General features: G+C 48.5%; 1 protein-coding gene across 4 annotated transcripts in view; it reads right to left on the bottom strand.

The window, feature by feature from the left end:
- The window catches only part of LOC144755338 (SRSF protein kinase 3-like), a 1,366,259-nt gene that overhangs the window by 755,751 nt on the left and 592,426 nt on the right, over positions 1–18,082 (bottom strand). For all 4 annotated transcript variants that reach the window (XM_078644145.1, XM_078644144.1, XM_078644146.1 and 1 more), the window contains exon 9: positions 12,494–12,659. In XM_078644145.1, coding sequence (XP_078500271.1) covers positions 12,494–12,659 — 166 coding nt within the window. The remainder of the gene's footprint in view (positions 1–12,493; positions 12,660–18,082) is intronic.

The following is an 18,082-nucleotide window of genomic DNA, read 5'->3' as shown; positions in this document are numbered from 1 at the left end:
GACACTTTAGACTCCTCAGCCATGTCCAGTATCTTCGTGATCGGGCCTATGGCATCCAAAATTTTATCATGGCAGGAACGCCAGGACCGATCAATCCCCTTGCAAGGATCTTTAACAAATTTCGCAAGGAAGGTGGCCATCTTCGGGTCTAATTCTGGAGTAAGGGCCACCTTGCACTCCAACGTAGGCCTAGGGCACTCTCCCCGTAGACAACTCCTCGCCTCATTCGCCAGAGGTTTGCGGAGGCGCCCTGCGACGAACTTCGCCACTTTCTCACCCGGAGTCCAGGCAGCCGACTGCGGATGCATTATTTCATCCGGGTCTACCATGCCCGAGTTGTCCTGGGGCAAGTCGGCGGCGGAGCCCGAAGGGCGCCAAGAACGCACAGAATCCTCCTCGTCATCCGTGTCCGCCAGTGACATACCACCCGGGGACGAGGGAGCCGTGACTATGGACCCCGAAGGGCCCGGGGTTGGTGGAGGCGCAGGGGTAGGCTCAGTCGCCTTGGCCAAAAAGGCGTCACGCAAGCGCTCAAAGGCGTCCCTGTCCACACCCTGCGCCGACCCAGAAACCCCATCCTTACACAACTTCTTAGGTAGGGGCAGGCGGGGCACTGCTAGCCGGGACCACTGACGGGTCTGCGACCCCTAGATGGGCCTGAGTAACCCTTTCACACTCCTGTACAATGCGGGCAGGCAGACGGTCCTCCATAGGGCCTACTATCTCCTGCACACAGCGGTAAATAGAGCTGTCAACTGCGCTGTAGAATTCCTCATCATTCAAATATTGATGGGATTCCCCTTCCTCATAATATTCCTCCTGATCCATGGCCCAACTAGCAGGGAACTGCGAGGCACAAAATCAGAGCAGCAGGCAGCACCTGCACAAATTTTGGTGCAGACCGAGTCTACCGCTTTGGCCCCGGTGTAACCGGGGAGGGGGTGCAGACACAGACCCCAAGCGCGCCGACCCTTGCAAGAACCGGGTCCAACCACCTCCCTGCGCGCTTGCGATACGGTGTGGTGAAGCAGGGATTTCAATCGTGTCCTGACATAGAAAACGCCCGCAGGCGGCACCGCGGTAACAACCGCTTTACAGACCCCAGCGGGGCGTCACTTTTTCAAAGAAATTAGGGCAAAGTACAGACCCAGGACGGACCCGGGCGTAGCGGTGAGGCGGTAACAGGGCTCCGGCGGCTCGCTCTCCCCAGCGCGGTTCTCCTGAGGAGAAAGACCGCGCTGGGACCAGCGAGACGCTCCGGCGCCCCATAGCGGCCGGAAGAGGTCGCGAACTGGGCAAAAGGCGCGTAAGGGACCGCGAATGTCCCCGCGACTATCAAGGGCTCTGAAAAGGAAACAGAGCAACAGGCAAACAAAATACAGTCGCATATGACCACAACGCAATTAAAAATAACAATACATCGAACTCCTATTTCCACACAAATGAGGAGATAAGGAGAAACACTTAACTGGCTGCGAAGCAGCGAAGAAAGAGGAAGTAGTCACGGAGAGGACGTCCTTTCTCACCTGTATGGACATTGAGGAAGGACTAAACTGTGGACTGCCTGGCTTGCTGTCATGGGACTTGTAGTTTCTAATGAAATCTTTTGTTAATGTTCTAGCCCTTTTACCTTTGTTTTGAGGTTTAGGGCTAGTGTTATTGCTTTTTGGCTGCTGTGTCTTGAACTAAATAAAACAGCGAAGAAGGAAAAAGCATAATCTGAAGCCTCCGGTCCTGACATAGAATTTGTTTTCTCCATGATTTTTTTACTTTTTTTTTGGCAGCATATTACTCTTGTCTAATGCGTAATTTGAATTGTGTCACATCCAGGAGTTTATAGCGGTCCACAATTGCGTTGTAGCTGAAGGCAGTGCAAGTTTCTATCAATGGGGCAGTATGGTGTTCAGTGGACCAGAGGATGTGGCACTAAGGTCAGAGCTGCCGAGTTTGGAACTGAGGAACCAGGTTCAGCCTTCATGACCAGTCCACCAGACCATTCTCCTGAGGGAGCACATTCCCTTCCTATACCTTAGAAGCCCTGGTGTCTTTGCACCATCATGCGTACTCTAATGTTGGCAACTATGGGTTAGCTGTAAAGGCCTGTCAACCACAATCCATACCAAAGTTCACCTTCAGTCTTGCAGGCAGGCCTATGAAGCAGCACACCCTAGCGCGACAGTCACTGAGGTCACAGAACCCTTGAGCAAGCTGGCTCTAGGGCGGTACAATCGCACTGGGTGCTGACTTCGGGTGGGGTTACATGCTAGCAGAAAAGTTTCAGATTATGGTGTAAAGTAGGAATCTTTTCACTTGGTGGCTTATCTCTTGTAGGATCCTCCTTGAGGAAACGTCTTGGAACAAAGTGAGTGTGTGTCCAGAAAAAAAACTCATAAGAAAAAAGCTGAAGGCAGAAACACCGAAGTCCTAAGATCCAGTTGTAGAGAAGATGGAAAATAACCCACTAGATCACAATCGAAAAGCTGTGGCTCAGAAATCATTAAAAAATTAAGTCAGGTCCATGAAGGCTCCAAAAGTAGGGCATTACAGAATAATGTGCAAATCAAAATAATGTTAAGTCCCAAGTGAGCAGCAAAATCAATAGAGAAATGGACAACATACCTAGTAGCATCGGAAAGTCTTCTACTCATGCCCAAAATCAGGGAATAATATAATAAATCTTATCATAGAACAGAGTAGAAAGTGCAGATTTATCATGACGTTAGCAAAAGTATTGCATTTTCAGCAAATCAGAGCACACTTTTATTAAATGTTATATTGACTTAGCAGCACCTAAGCATTATCCCACTTCATGAATATTTATTCTGCCCACTCTTTCCTAATGTTATCCGGGATGCCAGAACAACAGCAACCTGTTATGAATGACTAGGGTACAGTGAGTTAGCAGAAAGTCCTTGGAAGATACAACATTTCTGTGTACTTAAGAGCAAGTCAATGGAAATGAACAAACATGACTCTGCTTGGTTGTGTGCTGCAGAAATAAGGAGTAGTGTATATGCCGAAAGATACATCCATTTTGAGCAAAATGGCGGCTAGACCTAACTTGAGGCCTTCTTAACAAGAGGCAGAAAACCACACTTCTATATGTCGTAGCACATTTGTTTGAAGTGCAATACCCTCATGTCAGTGTACACATACAATTTTGAAAGTAAATCCACGGTTTGGACGTTGTTAATAATGGCCAAAACTAGCAACTTAAAAAAACTCCAGCAACAATAATTTGACTTATTTGCCATTTTCGAGACAGTAACACCCTCTAAAATAGCATTCTGACCTCCAAGCAGCCATTTTGAGGGTTGCACTTCTTTTTCTCCTGGCTTCTATTAACATTTGAAAGTCAAATATCAGCCTCTCCGATAGTACAGTGCAATATCCAGAGGACTGTATTAACATGTATAAGGCTGTATTAAGCTCTGGAGTGGCGGGGTAACCGTTAAAGTGCCATGATGTGTGCCCCACAGGAGTTGAAGAGCTGTGCCTACACTTCCTGGTTGATAGTACAAGAACACACTGTACTAGAAGCAAGATAGCAGGAAGGAGGAGGAAAAGTCATGTTTACCACCCAAACTGCAGTCTTCCTTTGTTAGAGTTGTGAACATGTATGTAAATGTTCAGTTTTATTTATGTATGACATGGCCCACCGTGGCTAGTACTCTTTCTGCATCCTCTCAATTATGTCAGATAAAAGAAAATACATTCACTGATTTGCACAAGATCACACAATGTGGACAAGCTTTTATTTTCATCTTCAGCGATTATTATAATATATTTAAATTATGCATGTACATGAAGGGTTAAGAAATTGTACCCTGGCTCCATGGTTTCCACTCTTGGATTTTGATTTAACAGCTCAGTACAGTTTTGGTTCATTCCTATTAGACTAATTAATCAAAGTAACATGCTATGGCATTCTGAGAGTTGCAGTCCTTGTTCACCTTAATCAAAGCACTTGCACTAAAGTGCATTGTGAATGAATGCCAAAGTGCTGTATTATAGAAATTGCCTTTGGAGGCAACAGGTTCAGATCAATTAATATTGCAGAAGGGGCCCCCGATGATTGCAGAGACCGTGCTGCAATACCTTTTTATAGCTGCCAGGTTTCTCGGGTCCATGAGAGATGTGCAACTCCGGTCCAGGGTTTTTCATTTTTTTTATTTCTGGGATTTCTATTCCTGTTTTATAATGGAGTAAACACGACTACATGTCCCAAAATTCAAAGAAAAATCCTGAAATGGAGCAGCACATCATGCACCGACCTGGGAAAGTTGACAGGGCTGCCCTTTGTGGGGAAGCATGTTTATCATCGACGCATTGTAAGTGAGTGTTCCATGCACAAGATGGCAAGTCCTTGACCATATACCTTCCTCATTATATGGACAGATGGGCCTGGGTAAAAAGAAGTCCCTGGATGCTTACACTAAGAATGTGCCATCTAGGCCATCCACAAAGTGATGCCTGTAATTTGCATACTTTTTATATAGATACACAAATGCATCTCTTTGTTCCACTGTCAATATTGGTGGGGAGAACACGGATCCAATGTAAGGAAATTAGTTGCCCATTGTTTTAGTTTCATTGGAATTTTGTTATTTGAACTTGGTATCTGTAAAACTGCTAACAGGGAGACTTCCTCGTGTCAGGGAAACTTCTTATGTGTGCAGATTGCAGCATAGTGGCCCCATGTCCTGTGTTACACCTTCAGTCAGTCCTGGCTTTGCAGCGGGTGTCAAGCTGGGGCTTGTAAACCTTTACTTGCAGGGGGCACAGGCCCATGTATGATTCGGAAGATGAGGGAGACTTGTTGTGGACAGGCCTGGGTGGGTGTTGTGCAAAGGCCCATCTTGCGGAGGGAGTGGGTACACCAAACAAGCCCTCATTGCAGAAGGCCCAGTAGAAAAAGGGCCCTCTTCCTTGTGGAGGCAGTCAGTGATCACTCAGGGAGGGGGCCGGGGAGAAACTGGATTGGGGTAGTATCCCTTCTTGTAGGAGGGGGATGTGAGTAGGGGTCCTTCAGTTGGAGGCAAGAGCTGTCCTTGTGGTGGATGGGGTGAGGAGGCAGAGTGCTGGAGCCCTTCTTGTAGAATAGTGGGTGACCTGGAAGCAAATGCCGCGTTTGTAACCTTGCTGCATTTCCTCTCATAATAGAGCGCAGCTGCGGGGTGATTGTGCGCTTCTGTTAACGTTTTCATGTTAATGGCAGCGCCCTGCATGGGCTGCAATTAACATGAAAACTTGAAAAAAGGCACACTATCACACCGCAGCCCAGCTCTATTTAAAGAATGAATGCAGCAAGGTTACAAACACAGCGTGTGCTTTTCAGTGATTCTAAAAGCACACGCTGTGTTTGGTGCTGCATTTCTTTTGTTTTATAGAGTGTGGCTGCGGGCAGATTTGTGCTTTTGTTTAGAGCATTAATGTTATTTGCAACTCGTGACGAGCTCTGCATTTAACACAATGAATCCAACAGCCGCACTCTAGAAAACAAAAGACTTATAGCAAGTGGGAACACTTGCTAAATGCAGCGGCGGCACGATTGCCCTTGGGGATGTGCGCGCCACAGACACAGAAGTGCGCGCTCCGGGGCACGGAGGTGCGCGGGCACACAGGCGCGGGGCTTCGTGGGAACACTGGTCCTGTCCACAGAACAAGTTACAGCCCCTGTGGGACCAAGAAACCCTGCTCCAGGACTTACCTCTGCACCCGTCGTCCACGATCTGGCTCCCGAGGGTCAATCTGTACAGAGGTGTCACCTCCAAGGTTCCGTGTCGACACCTGCAGCCTCTTCCCGATAACCCCCCTTCACAGTGACTGTACCAGTAAGCAGATTCCTGAATTCGAAAGGCACCCCAGCAGTCTTCAACTCAGCATCCTAATGAACCAATCCTAAAGTGTCCTCACGTTGAGGGACATCTCTACTCACCTGCCCAGTTGTTGGTTCCTCCGGGAACACTTCCTGGGCGGAGCCTGTAGCTGAAATCCAATGACGGCAACCCCCATAGGATTGCATGGGCTCCCAACACTGTCCAAGCACCCTGCACCAGTCTGCCCCTGAGCTGCTGGTGGTGTAGTCTTGGTGCTAACTTGGGCCCCCTTTGCCCTCACCTTACCCCTAGAAGCGTGCCCCATTTTTTGGACTGCAAAGTGTTGGTATGCTTCTACAAAACCAGTACACACTGTATCTTGAAATCCTGGTTCTAGTAATAAAATAACAAAGTAGCAACTTTTCATACAAACAATTGGTCTTTCAATTGCTAAATTATTGTATTTGAATGTTAAACTGATACTACTGAGTTGAAGGGGTTTCCCAGACTTGGATGACAATGTATAAATTGACAAAACAATACCATCAAAAAAGTTGCATAATTTGTCTTTTCTTGCCCCAAAATGTACTCAACTCTGCACCATAATTTGGTCCTCCCTGCAACATAATTCCAATGGCCCTGATTATAACTTATGAGTTGCAAGTAACAAAAGGACCTCTAAGCAGTAACCCATTGACCTTTTTATTTAAAAAAAATCTATTTCGCAAGCTACAAGTTGTGTTTGCAGCAGGCATATAAACCCTCTCTGCTAACTTTTGATGATTTAAACCTTACTAGATAATATTGATCTCTCGAGCAAGTACAAGCTACAAGTACACAAAATAAAATGGGCATGTGCTGGGTAGATTACTTGATGAAATTTGAACCGGGCAGGTTGAAGTGAAAATGGCCACAACACCTAACCTGGCCTGACCTTCCAGCTAGGAGGTTCAGCCTTTGTGCACTTCACCACCCCCTCCAACTATGACCTAAATGTAAAGTCCTAGTGGAGGAGGGGGTCGGGTGAAAGGTGAATGACATAGCTTCCCTTCTGGGCCCGGCTGGCCTCACGGGGGCCGAGGTGAGAACTGACAATTAGGTGAGAATTGCCCAACGGCCACAATAACACCTGAAGTCTTCACACTTCTCCTTTCCCCGCTCACCATGGATGTAGTGTGGCATCTGGGCGAGGAGAGTTGGGGAAGAACACTGCTTACGGAGTCGGGCCCAGCTTCACAATGGCCAATCTATCCTTCTAAGGAAAATGCTGCAGGATCTCTCTCCACCCCCATCCTTGCACTCTCCTCAAAGCAAGTGTCTCTAGCCTGCCTGTCTGTGTCGGCCCCATATGACAGTGACCTGCACATGTGGGCGTGGCAGTTGCTGGGTGGGACAATAGCGCACGTTGTGGGCAGTTAACAGAGGCCCAAACCACACACTCCCTCCCTCCCGCCGCTGATACTTGGGCACCTGCCCATAGGCCCATGCATGATTGCCTGCTTTGGCAATCCAACCCTGTGACTGGGTAAGTCGTGGACTGCCTCACTACCCTGAAAATCAAGCATTAAAGATGTGTACCAGGTATTCACTGTTGGTCTTACATTAAGATGGCCTAAAGGATTTAGCTCCACTACTTTGATGTTCTTCTTTCCATGGACTTCACTGAGCAAAGGTTGTGTTAGCCCACTTATGAAGTACTTCACTGCTCAGAGCTCATAGTTATGCAGACTCTGGATTGAAGAAACTAGGAAGGGGCTTTACCTCGTTTAGCAGTCATGCCATATGCACTCGTAAGGGGTTGTACATTGCAAACTCGCTGACAAACTCTGGAGGAGGGTCCTTTACATTGTTTAACACTGAGGACCATTTGTACACATCAGCAGTTTAGGACCCGCTCACAAGGTATGCTGTTCATTCTCTGCATTTGCAATTTTAGGTTAGCATACCACCATTTAACTGTATCTTAATTACAGTTATTGTTCTCCTAAGAAGTAAAAGAACTGGCTAGAGGTTGATTCATAAATCGTTACTTTGCGCTAAGTGTCTAACCTACTTTGTTCTAAGTGTCTAACCTAGTTCCCAGGGTAAGCCTTGAACTGCTTAATCTTGCTACCATGAGGGTCATAACTAAAAGGGAGAACTTGGTGCTCAGTTTGGGTCAATAATGAGGCTGCCCCCGACAATCGGTGTACAAGACTCCAAATGGCAAAACTGTAGCCCTATGACCACTGACTGCCCTGGGTCCACTACCATGAACCCATTCTCACTAGACCTGCAATGGGGTTGCACTGTTAGTGGCTATGGTGTCAGAGAAAGCCTGTCCTACTACGGTGCTTTTCTTCCAGCCCCACCTGTTGTGGCACAGCAAACGTCAATAGCTGCAGTGTCAATCACTGGTGAAAGAACAGCAGTACATCATTCCATGTGTGCTAGCAGCAGCAGGGTCCGGTGAGAGTAGTGGGTTGCAATAAACAAAGAAACCACCGAGCCACTGTGGTGTTCTCCCTGCTTCTAGAGGTGACCATATTATGTATTGTTTTGACCGTTGTTGGCATGGTCCAAGAGCTGCCACCCCTCACAAACATAGGAGGTGACAGCAGTCTATGCCGCATATGCTGATTTATCTGTTGTGGGACTATTGCACTCCTTCATGCATACATGACTACACGTTCTCTGGCAAAGTGCCCTTCACTGGCAGATTATACAACAGGAGAGTGCAATATAGTGAGTCTGATCCATCAGGCAGGATCACATTACATATACCACCTACCACCTGTGTGCCCTGCTCATGACGAGCACCTATCTGCACTTCTGCACTATGAAGTGTGAACACAAATCGGAGATGAAGGGGCAGATGTAAGACCGTTTTTTGAGGTCACCAACGGGAAATCGACCCATATGCGACCGCAAAATTGGTCTGCTCCATGTACAAACCCAGTTTTGCGAATTAGTAACCAATTACCGATTCGCAAAATATGGTTTGCGACTCGCTATTTAGAAGGGGCGTGCCAATGGCGTCCCTTCCTCATAGCGAGTCTAACTGCAAAGTATGATTGTTTTGCAACCTTATTTGCGTTCGCAAAACACTCGCAGTTTACCACCTTCTTCAAGTATGTGGTAAGCCACTCGCTAACAGGAAGGGGTCCCCAGGGGGCCCCTTCCCCTTTGTGAGTCTGTGCAAAAATGTAAGAGCAGGCAGTGGTCTCTCTGGACCACTGCCTACTCTTAAAAAATGAAACAGAAACGTGTTCTTTTTCTTTTTTAAATGCATCCCATTTTCCTTTAAGGAAAACGGGCTGCATTTGAAAAAAAAAAACCTGCTTTATTTAAAAAGCAGTTCCAGATGGTGGTCTGCTGACCCCAGTAGGCCACCTTCCCTGGGGGGCTAGCCATTCCTATAGGGGTTGCAAATAGCATCTGTCTCATGAATATTAATGAGGCAGGCAATTTGTGACCCCATTAGGAATCACTAACAGTGTCTGTGACACTGTTGTTCATTGCATTGCAAAGCGAAGCAATTTGTGAGTAGCAAATTGTAAGGGTCGTACATCTGGCCCAAAGTAGCTTACAAGTTTAAATACACTGAAAGTGGCATCAGCCAGGGAGAGCAGCTAGGCAATACTGCTGTAGAGCTGTCCGTTTGAGGCTGGAAGTAAAGTCACAGAGTAGATGGTGAGCATCCGCAAGCAATATGGCATCAAGGGACGAGAGTGATGAGCCTTTCTTCACTGGTAGTATTGGTGCGCAGGGAAGCCAATAAACATAACTGGTTGTGTACATAATGTGGATGATCAATGATGTGTGCATGCGGTTTGAGGGTTGGGGTGGCCTGCCTGCTGCCGGTGGACAAGGTTTGTCGAAAATAAACAGACATCCTGGATCGTTTATGAAGCCCCAGATCTCCATTCTTTGGTCATCTTCAATAGAGAAATCAGGGAATCAAAGCTCACAAGCGGAGAAAGAATCCCCTAAGGAATGACTATTGCAGCATTATTTCAAGAGTATGTCTAGTCCATCATTAAATAATAATTTAGTGTGTCTGCAGTCATTGCTTATATGAAAAGAAAAGGGGGAACTGGTAAAGCCTTTATGGTGGAAAAGCAAAACACCCTAAATATCAACAGCACTAATGTAGCTCTCATAGATTAGTGGCCACACACTATCGGAAGCACTCTGACACCTGTCACAGACTAGAAGCCATGCACTATCAACAATACTCAGACAAGGGCAGTCTGACTCTAGAGACAGCATTCTCACGACCCTCACACACCAGTAATCTCACGCTACGGACAACAGCCTGACTGACACCACTCACAGGCTAGCAGTATCAGATAAACAGAAGCACTTTCACATGCCTCGCAAGGCTACCAGTCTCACCCTTCACAAACTAGCATTTCCCACTACCAACGGCACTCTCAAGCCCCTTATAGACTAACAAACATGCCTTGCTGAGAGTAATCTCATAACCTTGCCCCAAAGTCAATACCAGTACAAAAGGGGGTGGTGATGGACGGAGCATCTGAATCAATCAAACACTCACACCCAGTCAAAAGATCTGGGTTTAAACCATCACCGTTCTTTAGCCCACTCTGCCACCCCAGTTCAGATATGGCTATATGCAAATCAGTCTGACACTGTGCCTCATGGGAACAGTCCAGCCTGAACTGCCAAGCCATGCCTTCCTTGGTGTGAGTGATTGATTGATTCAGATGCTCTGTCCATCACCACCCCCTTTTGTACCGCTTTTGGCCGCCATAAGTGTGGCAGGGTATGCTCAGACGTGAGTCCCTTGCTCACTTTGCCACTGGATTCAAGCAAGCCGGGCTGAAGACAGCTGGAATGCCAGAAACCGGTCCTCGGAAGCTTGTTTCCGGTCCAGGAAGGCATGGCTTGGCAGTTCGGGCTGGACTGTTCCCATGAGGCACAGGGTCAGACTGATTTGCATATAGCCATGTCTGAACTGGGGTGGCAGAGTGGGCTAAAGAACGGTGATGGATTAAACCCAGATCTTTTGACTGAGTGTGAGTGTTTGATTGATTCAGATGCTCCGTCCATCACCACCCCCTTTTGTACCGCTTTTGGCCGCCATAAGTGTGGCAGCGTATGCTCAAACGTGAGTCCCTTGCTCACTTTGCCACTGGATTCAAGCAAGCCGGGCTGAAGACGGCTGGAATGCCAGAAACTGGTCCTCGGAAGCTTGTTTCCGGTCCAGGGAAGGCATGGCTTGGCAGTTCGGGCTGGACTGTTCCCATGAGGCACAGGGTCAGACTGATTTGCATATAGCCATGTCTGAACTGGGGTGGCAGAGTGGGCTAAAGAACGGTGATGGATTAAACCCAGATCTTTTGACTGGGTATGAATGTTTGATTGATTCAGATGCTCCGTCCATCACCACCCCCTTTTGTACTGCTTTTGGCCGCCATAAGTGTGGCAGGGTATGGTCAGACGTGAGTCCCTTGCTCACTTTGCCACTGGATTCAAGCAAGCCGGGCTGAAGACGGCTGGAATGCCAGAAACCGGTCCTCGGAAGCTTGTTTCCGGTCCAGGGAAGGCATGGCTTGGCAGTTCGGGCTGGACTGTTCCCATGAGGCACAGGGTCAGACTGATTTGCATATAGCCATGTCTGAATTGGGGTGGCAGAGTGGGCTAAAGAACGGTGATGGATTAAACCCAGATCTTTTGACTGGGTGTGAGTGTTTGATTGATTCAGATGCTCCGTCCATCACCACCCCCTTTTTTACCGCTTTTGGCCGCCATAAGTGTGGCAGGGTATGCTCAGACGTGAGTCCCTTGATCACTTTGCCACTGGATTCAAGCAAGCAGGGCTGAAGACGGCTGGAATGCCAGAAACCGGTCCTCGGAAGCTTGTTTCCGGTCCAGGGAAGGCATGGCTTGGCAGTTTGGGCTGGACTGTTCCCATGAGGCACAGGGTCAGACTGATTTGCATATAGCCATGTCTGAACTGGGGTGGCAGAGTGGGCTAAAGAACGGTGATGGATTAAACCCAGATCTTTTGACTGGGTGTGAGTGTTTGATTGATTCAGATGCTCCGTCCATCACCACCCCCTTTTGTACCGCCAAAGTCAATACGGCTGGCTGATCTTTGTGTCTCTTCATTGATTGGTGAGTTTGTGAGTGCGGTATTGTGGATGGGTGAGTGGAAAAATGAGTCAATGGAAGGCTGAGTAGTTGAATGGGCGGAAAAATGAGAGACTGAGTGTATTGATCATAAGAGGTTGGGTGCACAGACGAATGGATGAGAAACTGCAGGGAAGGAAGCATCAGCGTACTTTCAGTTATATGCTGATCCTATTAGCTTTGCCAATGCTTGTTTTCATCTTTAAGCTTTTACCAAACCTGATGGCTACTGGTTAATTTGTTCTGCTGGGAATGTGTTTCTGGTGTAGCCTGCTGAAAAGTGCTGTCGGTGGGCGACGGGTCTGTGACAGCCATTGATAGGGGTTATCTCTATTGTTGGATGTATGTTATATGTCTTGCCAAATATATTTTGCTTTATGTTTGTGACTATTCTTATTGCGGTTAGATGTCAGATAATAGTTGATCATAGAGCATATCTAAACAATGTTTTGTGAAGTTGGTATGTTCTGGCTACTGGTTGAACTGGAAGTATATAAAATAATGCAACAGATTGTATGCCAATAAAAGACATGTACCTGCAGATTTAGGTGGGGAGGCCTCTTCAGTTTCCTGCCACTTAATAGCTTGAGTGGTGAGTTTCCAACAATAGTCATTATCTACACACAGTAGAATATTCTCAGGTTTTATGTCTGTGTGTATAATCCCACAGGCTGTATGAATAAAAGTGAGACCCTGCAGCACCTAATAAAAGAAAGGAAAATCAAATTAGTGTCCTTTGTTACCCGCTAACTAATCTAAATGGAAATCGGCATAATGGAGCCGGGAGGGACGTCAGAATGTACAAGTGAAGCAACCGCATTCTACCAACTAAATTGACCTTTAGTGATTGTCAGTGTAAAATGTCATAAACACCCAAGCAAGGAAATCATAATAAGACGTAAAGGATCAACATATCTACGGTGAATGATGGACCATTTTTGAATAGGCGCTAATCTATCACAATTCATCTCCCGAATGTTTGCACTGGACTGACGTATTGGCAAATACTTTCCCACCCTTTGAAACCCATTCCTCATCTCCTGGGTATGTAAGTGCTGAATATACCATAAAGAAAGAACAAACCAGTGACAGTCACACGTCAGCAGTGGGGTAAATATATTACTTAATTAATTGAAAATTGTTAGTTTATTTCCTCACATAGTAGTATTGGGTTGTGAGCAGTAATTATTGTATCCCAAGTTTCAGCGCTGGTAGTGCAGGTGTTGGTCGGGAACGTGTCCCCCCGTCTGTGTGCATTCAATTGATAAATGAAAAACAATCACTTCCATAAAATATCTGTCCTTAACAATAAGTTTCAGTCTGGTAACGTTCTATCTGGTAACCTTCTTATCGAGCTTCAATCTGAAAAGAATAATTATTGTTACTGGACATCTTTCAGGCCCCTCAAATGAATTGTTAGAGATGGGTGGTAAGGTATAAATAGCATCCTCAGCAAGTCCACAGTTCACCTCTCATCCCTAGACCAACTTGGGACTGAATAGTTTTCACATGCCCAAGCATAAACGTCAGAAAGAGAGGGAAGATCACATCGGATTCATGCAGCAATGTCAATGGGACCCACCATCAGTTGCCACATATATTCAGGGTACACATACTAGAGGTTGGGTCTGATACTACGGTGAAGGGCTCTTTGGCATCCAGTACTGAACATACAGTGTATGGCACAACCAGAGGCTCAGATTATGCATTGTTCCTCCAACTTTGTTGCTCAACAGCACCTCATGGCATAAATATCCCAAAGACAAAAAGACTACATGTCCCATGACTCTTCTAACTTTAAACCAATCAACAGCCAATGATTTTACTCCTTGCCCATAAAAATATCCTCAAAGGAAAAGCACCCAGATACATGTTTTTCCTTTGTTGATTGATAATGTTGCTATTGCTACTTAGGGTCTAATTACGAGTCTGGCAGTCCGAGGACCACCAGACTAGCGGCAGTGCGGCGGTGGTGGTCCAGCCACTGCCGCACCAGTGGTCTGACTGCCATATCACTACTTTGGTGGTCGGACCACCATTGTAACGCGGCAGCCGCCAGGAAGCCGCCGTTCCTTGGTAGTGGTGGTCAAAGCTTCAGTAATATGATGGTGGTGCAGCACCAACATACATATTACAAGTTTCAGGACCGCCAGCGGTGTCATGGAGGTCTTTACTCCATGAAAACACTGGCGGTCCTAAAACAGGGGGCCTGCTCAATTGCATGAGGATGCATGCAAGAGGGCACAACATGTGCCTCCCTCGGTGCATGCCCCCCTGATCGTGCACGGCATGGACTTTATAGTCCATGCCGGGTAGGAATATGTTTTGGCGTTCCCATCGCGATGCCCATTTTCAGAGACACCGCACAAAAGAGCCCAACCGGCATGGCGGTTAGCTCCTGCACTGCCAAACTCATAAACAGGCACTTATTGCGAACTGAACGCCTATCTTCTGTGGTGTAGTAAAGCACTTGGATTCTTTTAGAACACCAGAGCTGACGTATTTTCTTTCAACAAATTGTTGTAATTTCGTTATGGCAGCACGTCAGACCTGCCCTGCTTGGATCTGGGGCTCTTTAACAGAGACATGTTTGTGGATGTAATACAAAGGAACTTGACGTGTCAGCTTTCTTCTACAAATAGACGGGAGTGTGCCCAAGAGAAATGCAGGTATAACAGTAGTAGTAAAGTTAGACTTCTGGTCTAAGTTAGATTTTTGGTCTAAACTTATACCAAAAGTATAACATTCGTAGTAGTAAAGTTAGACTTTTGGTCTATGTTAGACTTTTGGTCTAAACTTAGACCAAAATGGGTGTGTGAGTGTGTGTGGGAGTGGCTGAAAGGGAGTGTGAGTAGCTCTAAGGAGGAGTGAGTGGTTGTGTGAGCACTTGTTTAAGTCTGTGAATGGGTATGTGAGTGGCTGTGGATGTGTGAGTGGGCGGACGAGGTTATATGGGGTGTGAGTGGGTGTTTGAGTGCTAATGTAGATTATTTCATCGGTGATGTCATTTGAGATTTCATCAGTGATGTCACTGACCATGTCATGAGTGATGTAATATAAGGTCTAAAGCAGTACATTGCAGGGGCGTAAAGTTATAGTTAGCTCAGGTAGGCATAACTGCTGAATTTCAATGGTTTTGTACGAGGGAAATTGTAATGTACCTGTAACCTTTGGTTTTTTTCGGTGGATTTCTGTTTTTTATAACTCTATTTCCTATCTATAACATCTCTGTAACCTTTATTTTTTTTCAGTGAATTTCTAAGCTTTAAAAAACTATTTCAGGGGGGCGTGGCCAAGATGGCGGCGTGATTGAACATGTTGGTCCGGAGCTCCCACCGACAGCAAGCTGCAGCACGGGCCTACCGGCCATTTGGGCAGCGGTCGGTCTGCTCGATCAGTGGGCCACTCTATAGGGAGCCCAGGGGGTGCTCACGGCGAGACGAATTGTGGCCCAGTGGCTTCAGGCACCCTGTGGCGGCTGCGGGGCCGGAGTGGCTGTTGGTGACGTGCGGCCGCAGAAACGGAGAGCGGGCGAGCCCGGGAGAAGACGGGCGCACGTCCGAGTGGAGGCGCTTGGGAGCACAGAGAGCGCAGGACGTGGCGGCTGGAGCGGAGGCGGCCTGGGACAAACCCGCCGGCGATGTTGTGAGGAGGGAGGCTGCCCGGCTCAGCACAGGGCTGGACCTGCCATTTTGTGGAGGTATGGCGGCGGAAGATTCGGAGCTGCGAAACCCCGATCCACTCCCCGCGACTGGCTGGCGGAGGCTGCTGGTTGGGGTGAGAAGCAGTGGGGACCCCCCCTGGAGTATGCTGGCTGACCAGGTGCTCCGCAGGAGTGATACGAGGGGCGGACACGGCCCAGGAGCGGGGACGGGGTGTCACCATTTTGAGGCAAGGCCTACCGGAGCAGAGCGGTGAGAGGGAGCCTAAGGCAAGTTGCGTGCAGCAGAGGCGGGGAGTGCCTTGCCCCCTCGCCAGCGGACGCCCTATGAGAAGCGGTGTGGGCTGCGAGTGACGTAAAGTGGGGGAACTCCCATGACTTTGATAAAGCGAGGGCTGGCGACATACTCTGAAGACGGTAGCAAGGCCTGCAAGGATGCTGGGTGAAGCGAGGTCAGCGACAGGGACCAGAGGTGGAGACAGCTGACAGGGGCTGGGTGTCTCGGAGTGCCCTTAAGCTGGAGTGCGGGGCTGGAGGGCCGAACTCATCGCAGTGAGGACCACAGTAGGGTGAGCGCGCAGGTTCCATTGGAGGAGCGGGCGGTGGAGCTGAGGTGCGCTGTCCGGTCCTTGGGCTGCTAGACGCGACCCACGGAGGAGGATTGCAGGGCGCCGCATGGAGACGGGGCATGGGTGCTCCGTTGGTCTGGTGTGTGCTGAAGGCGAGCCTGGGGGAGGAGGAGTAGCCAGGAGACCGTGAGTGATCGGCAGAGATCAGCTAGGGGCTCGGGCCTCAACGGGCCTGGTCGCCAGCCCGCGTAGACCTTGGGGGCCGCTATGTCCACATTGAGGGTTCGGAAAGACAATACTGTCAAGGATCTTTTGCCAAGGCGCAGGCGAATCAGCAAGCCAAGGACATGGCGGCTAACAGTGCCCACTCTACCGGGTAGCAGGCGGAGGGTGCGGAGCCTATCACCAAGGCGTTTTTGGAATCGCTCTTTACCACCTTGCGAGATGACATACACACCCTGCAGAAGGAGTTCGCAGATGATATGAAAGAGGTGCGACGGGATGTGGATGGTATAGGGGAACGTGTGGCGGACTTAGAGACCAAGAGTGATAGTCGCGACACCAAGATGGAGGCACTGCGTCAAGAAATAGTGCGGATTCACGACCAGCAAGTCGATCTACAATCGCACATGGAAGACCTGGAAAACCGTTCCCGCCGCCACAATGTCCGCCTCCGAGAGGTTACGCTCACGGATGACACTAAGGACCTGCTCAGCTTTATCAGCGAACTTTTTAACCACATACTGGGGCGCCTTGCGGGATCGGAGATCAGAATTGACAGAGTACACAGAGTGGGCCCTCTGAGGTTGCCGTCGGCTCCCCCTCCGGACATCCTGGCCTGCGTGCAGGATTTTCGCACCAAGGAAGACATTTTACAGAAGGCGAGACAGCAGCATCCTTTATCTTTTAAGGGCCAGTCCCCAGTGTTGTATAAGGATCTATCTGCACTCACATTACAGAAGCGCAGGACCTTTCGGCCGGTCACGACCTATCTCCAGCAACAAGGCATTTCTTATAGTTGGGGCCACCCGTTTCGCCTGATCTTCAAGAAAGGCAACAAGTTACATCAGCTCCGGTCATTGAAAGAAGCATGTCGCCTGTTAGGATTGGACCCCCCGGAGGAAGTCCCAGAGGAGGACGTATCCACCGCCGAGCCGAAGGACGGCAGACCGTGCTGGCGTCAACAGACCAAGCGACGACGTGTCCGGAAGCCCCCCTGTGGAAGTGATTTGAGATGGACAACGGGCAGCTGTGGGGGCAGTCTCTTCAGGGCCAGAAGTATCTCTTCCTAGCTGAACTCCTTACAGACTTGGTATCTGGCTGTGCCCTAGAGCTTGTTTCGGATTCTGCTGTCGGCGGGAGGGAAGGCTTCATTGCAGTGAGTAAGTTTGCCCCATTGCTGTTACTTACCAATCACCTTCAGATGATTGACACTATGTATCTTTTGAAATGTTGGGTGTTTTTTGCTGTTCTTTCATGGGGGTTTTGTTGGGGTGGGGGGGGGGGGGTTGGGGACGGGGGGGTTCCGGGTCCAGGGGTTTCCTCATGGGAGTTGTAGGGTTCCATCCCTTGTTGATGGAGGAGGGCTCAGCTTTTGGTGTTCCTCCGGGGGTGGTCTGCTATTCAGGGGGGGGCCTGGAGCCAGAGCTGTGTAACACTTGGTAGTAGAGAGTGCTGACCTCAATGTGAATTATGCCTGCTACTGAATTAAGAATTCTCACGCTGAATGTGCGGGGACTTAACAACCTTGTGAAGCGAAAGGCTGTCTTCCCTTTTTTGGAGTATTCGAGGGCTGATATCTGCCTTCTGCAGGAGACGCATCTACTGCAGAGGGACTGTCAGAGGATGAGGTCCTGTTGCTTCCCGCACCAGTTTTTTTCTTCTGCTTCTACCAA

Source organism: Lissotriton helveticus, chromosome 5_1 (assembly GCF_964261635.1).
Source record: "Lissotriton helveticus chromosome 5_1, aLisHel1.1, whole genome shotgun sequence".
NCBI lineage: Eukaryota > Metazoa > Chordata > Amphibia > Caudata > Salamandridae > Lissotriton > Lissotriton helveticus.
The sequence above is the reverse complement of the archived record's forward strand: the minus strand, read 5'-3'. Positions and strand labels throughout refer to the sequence as shown.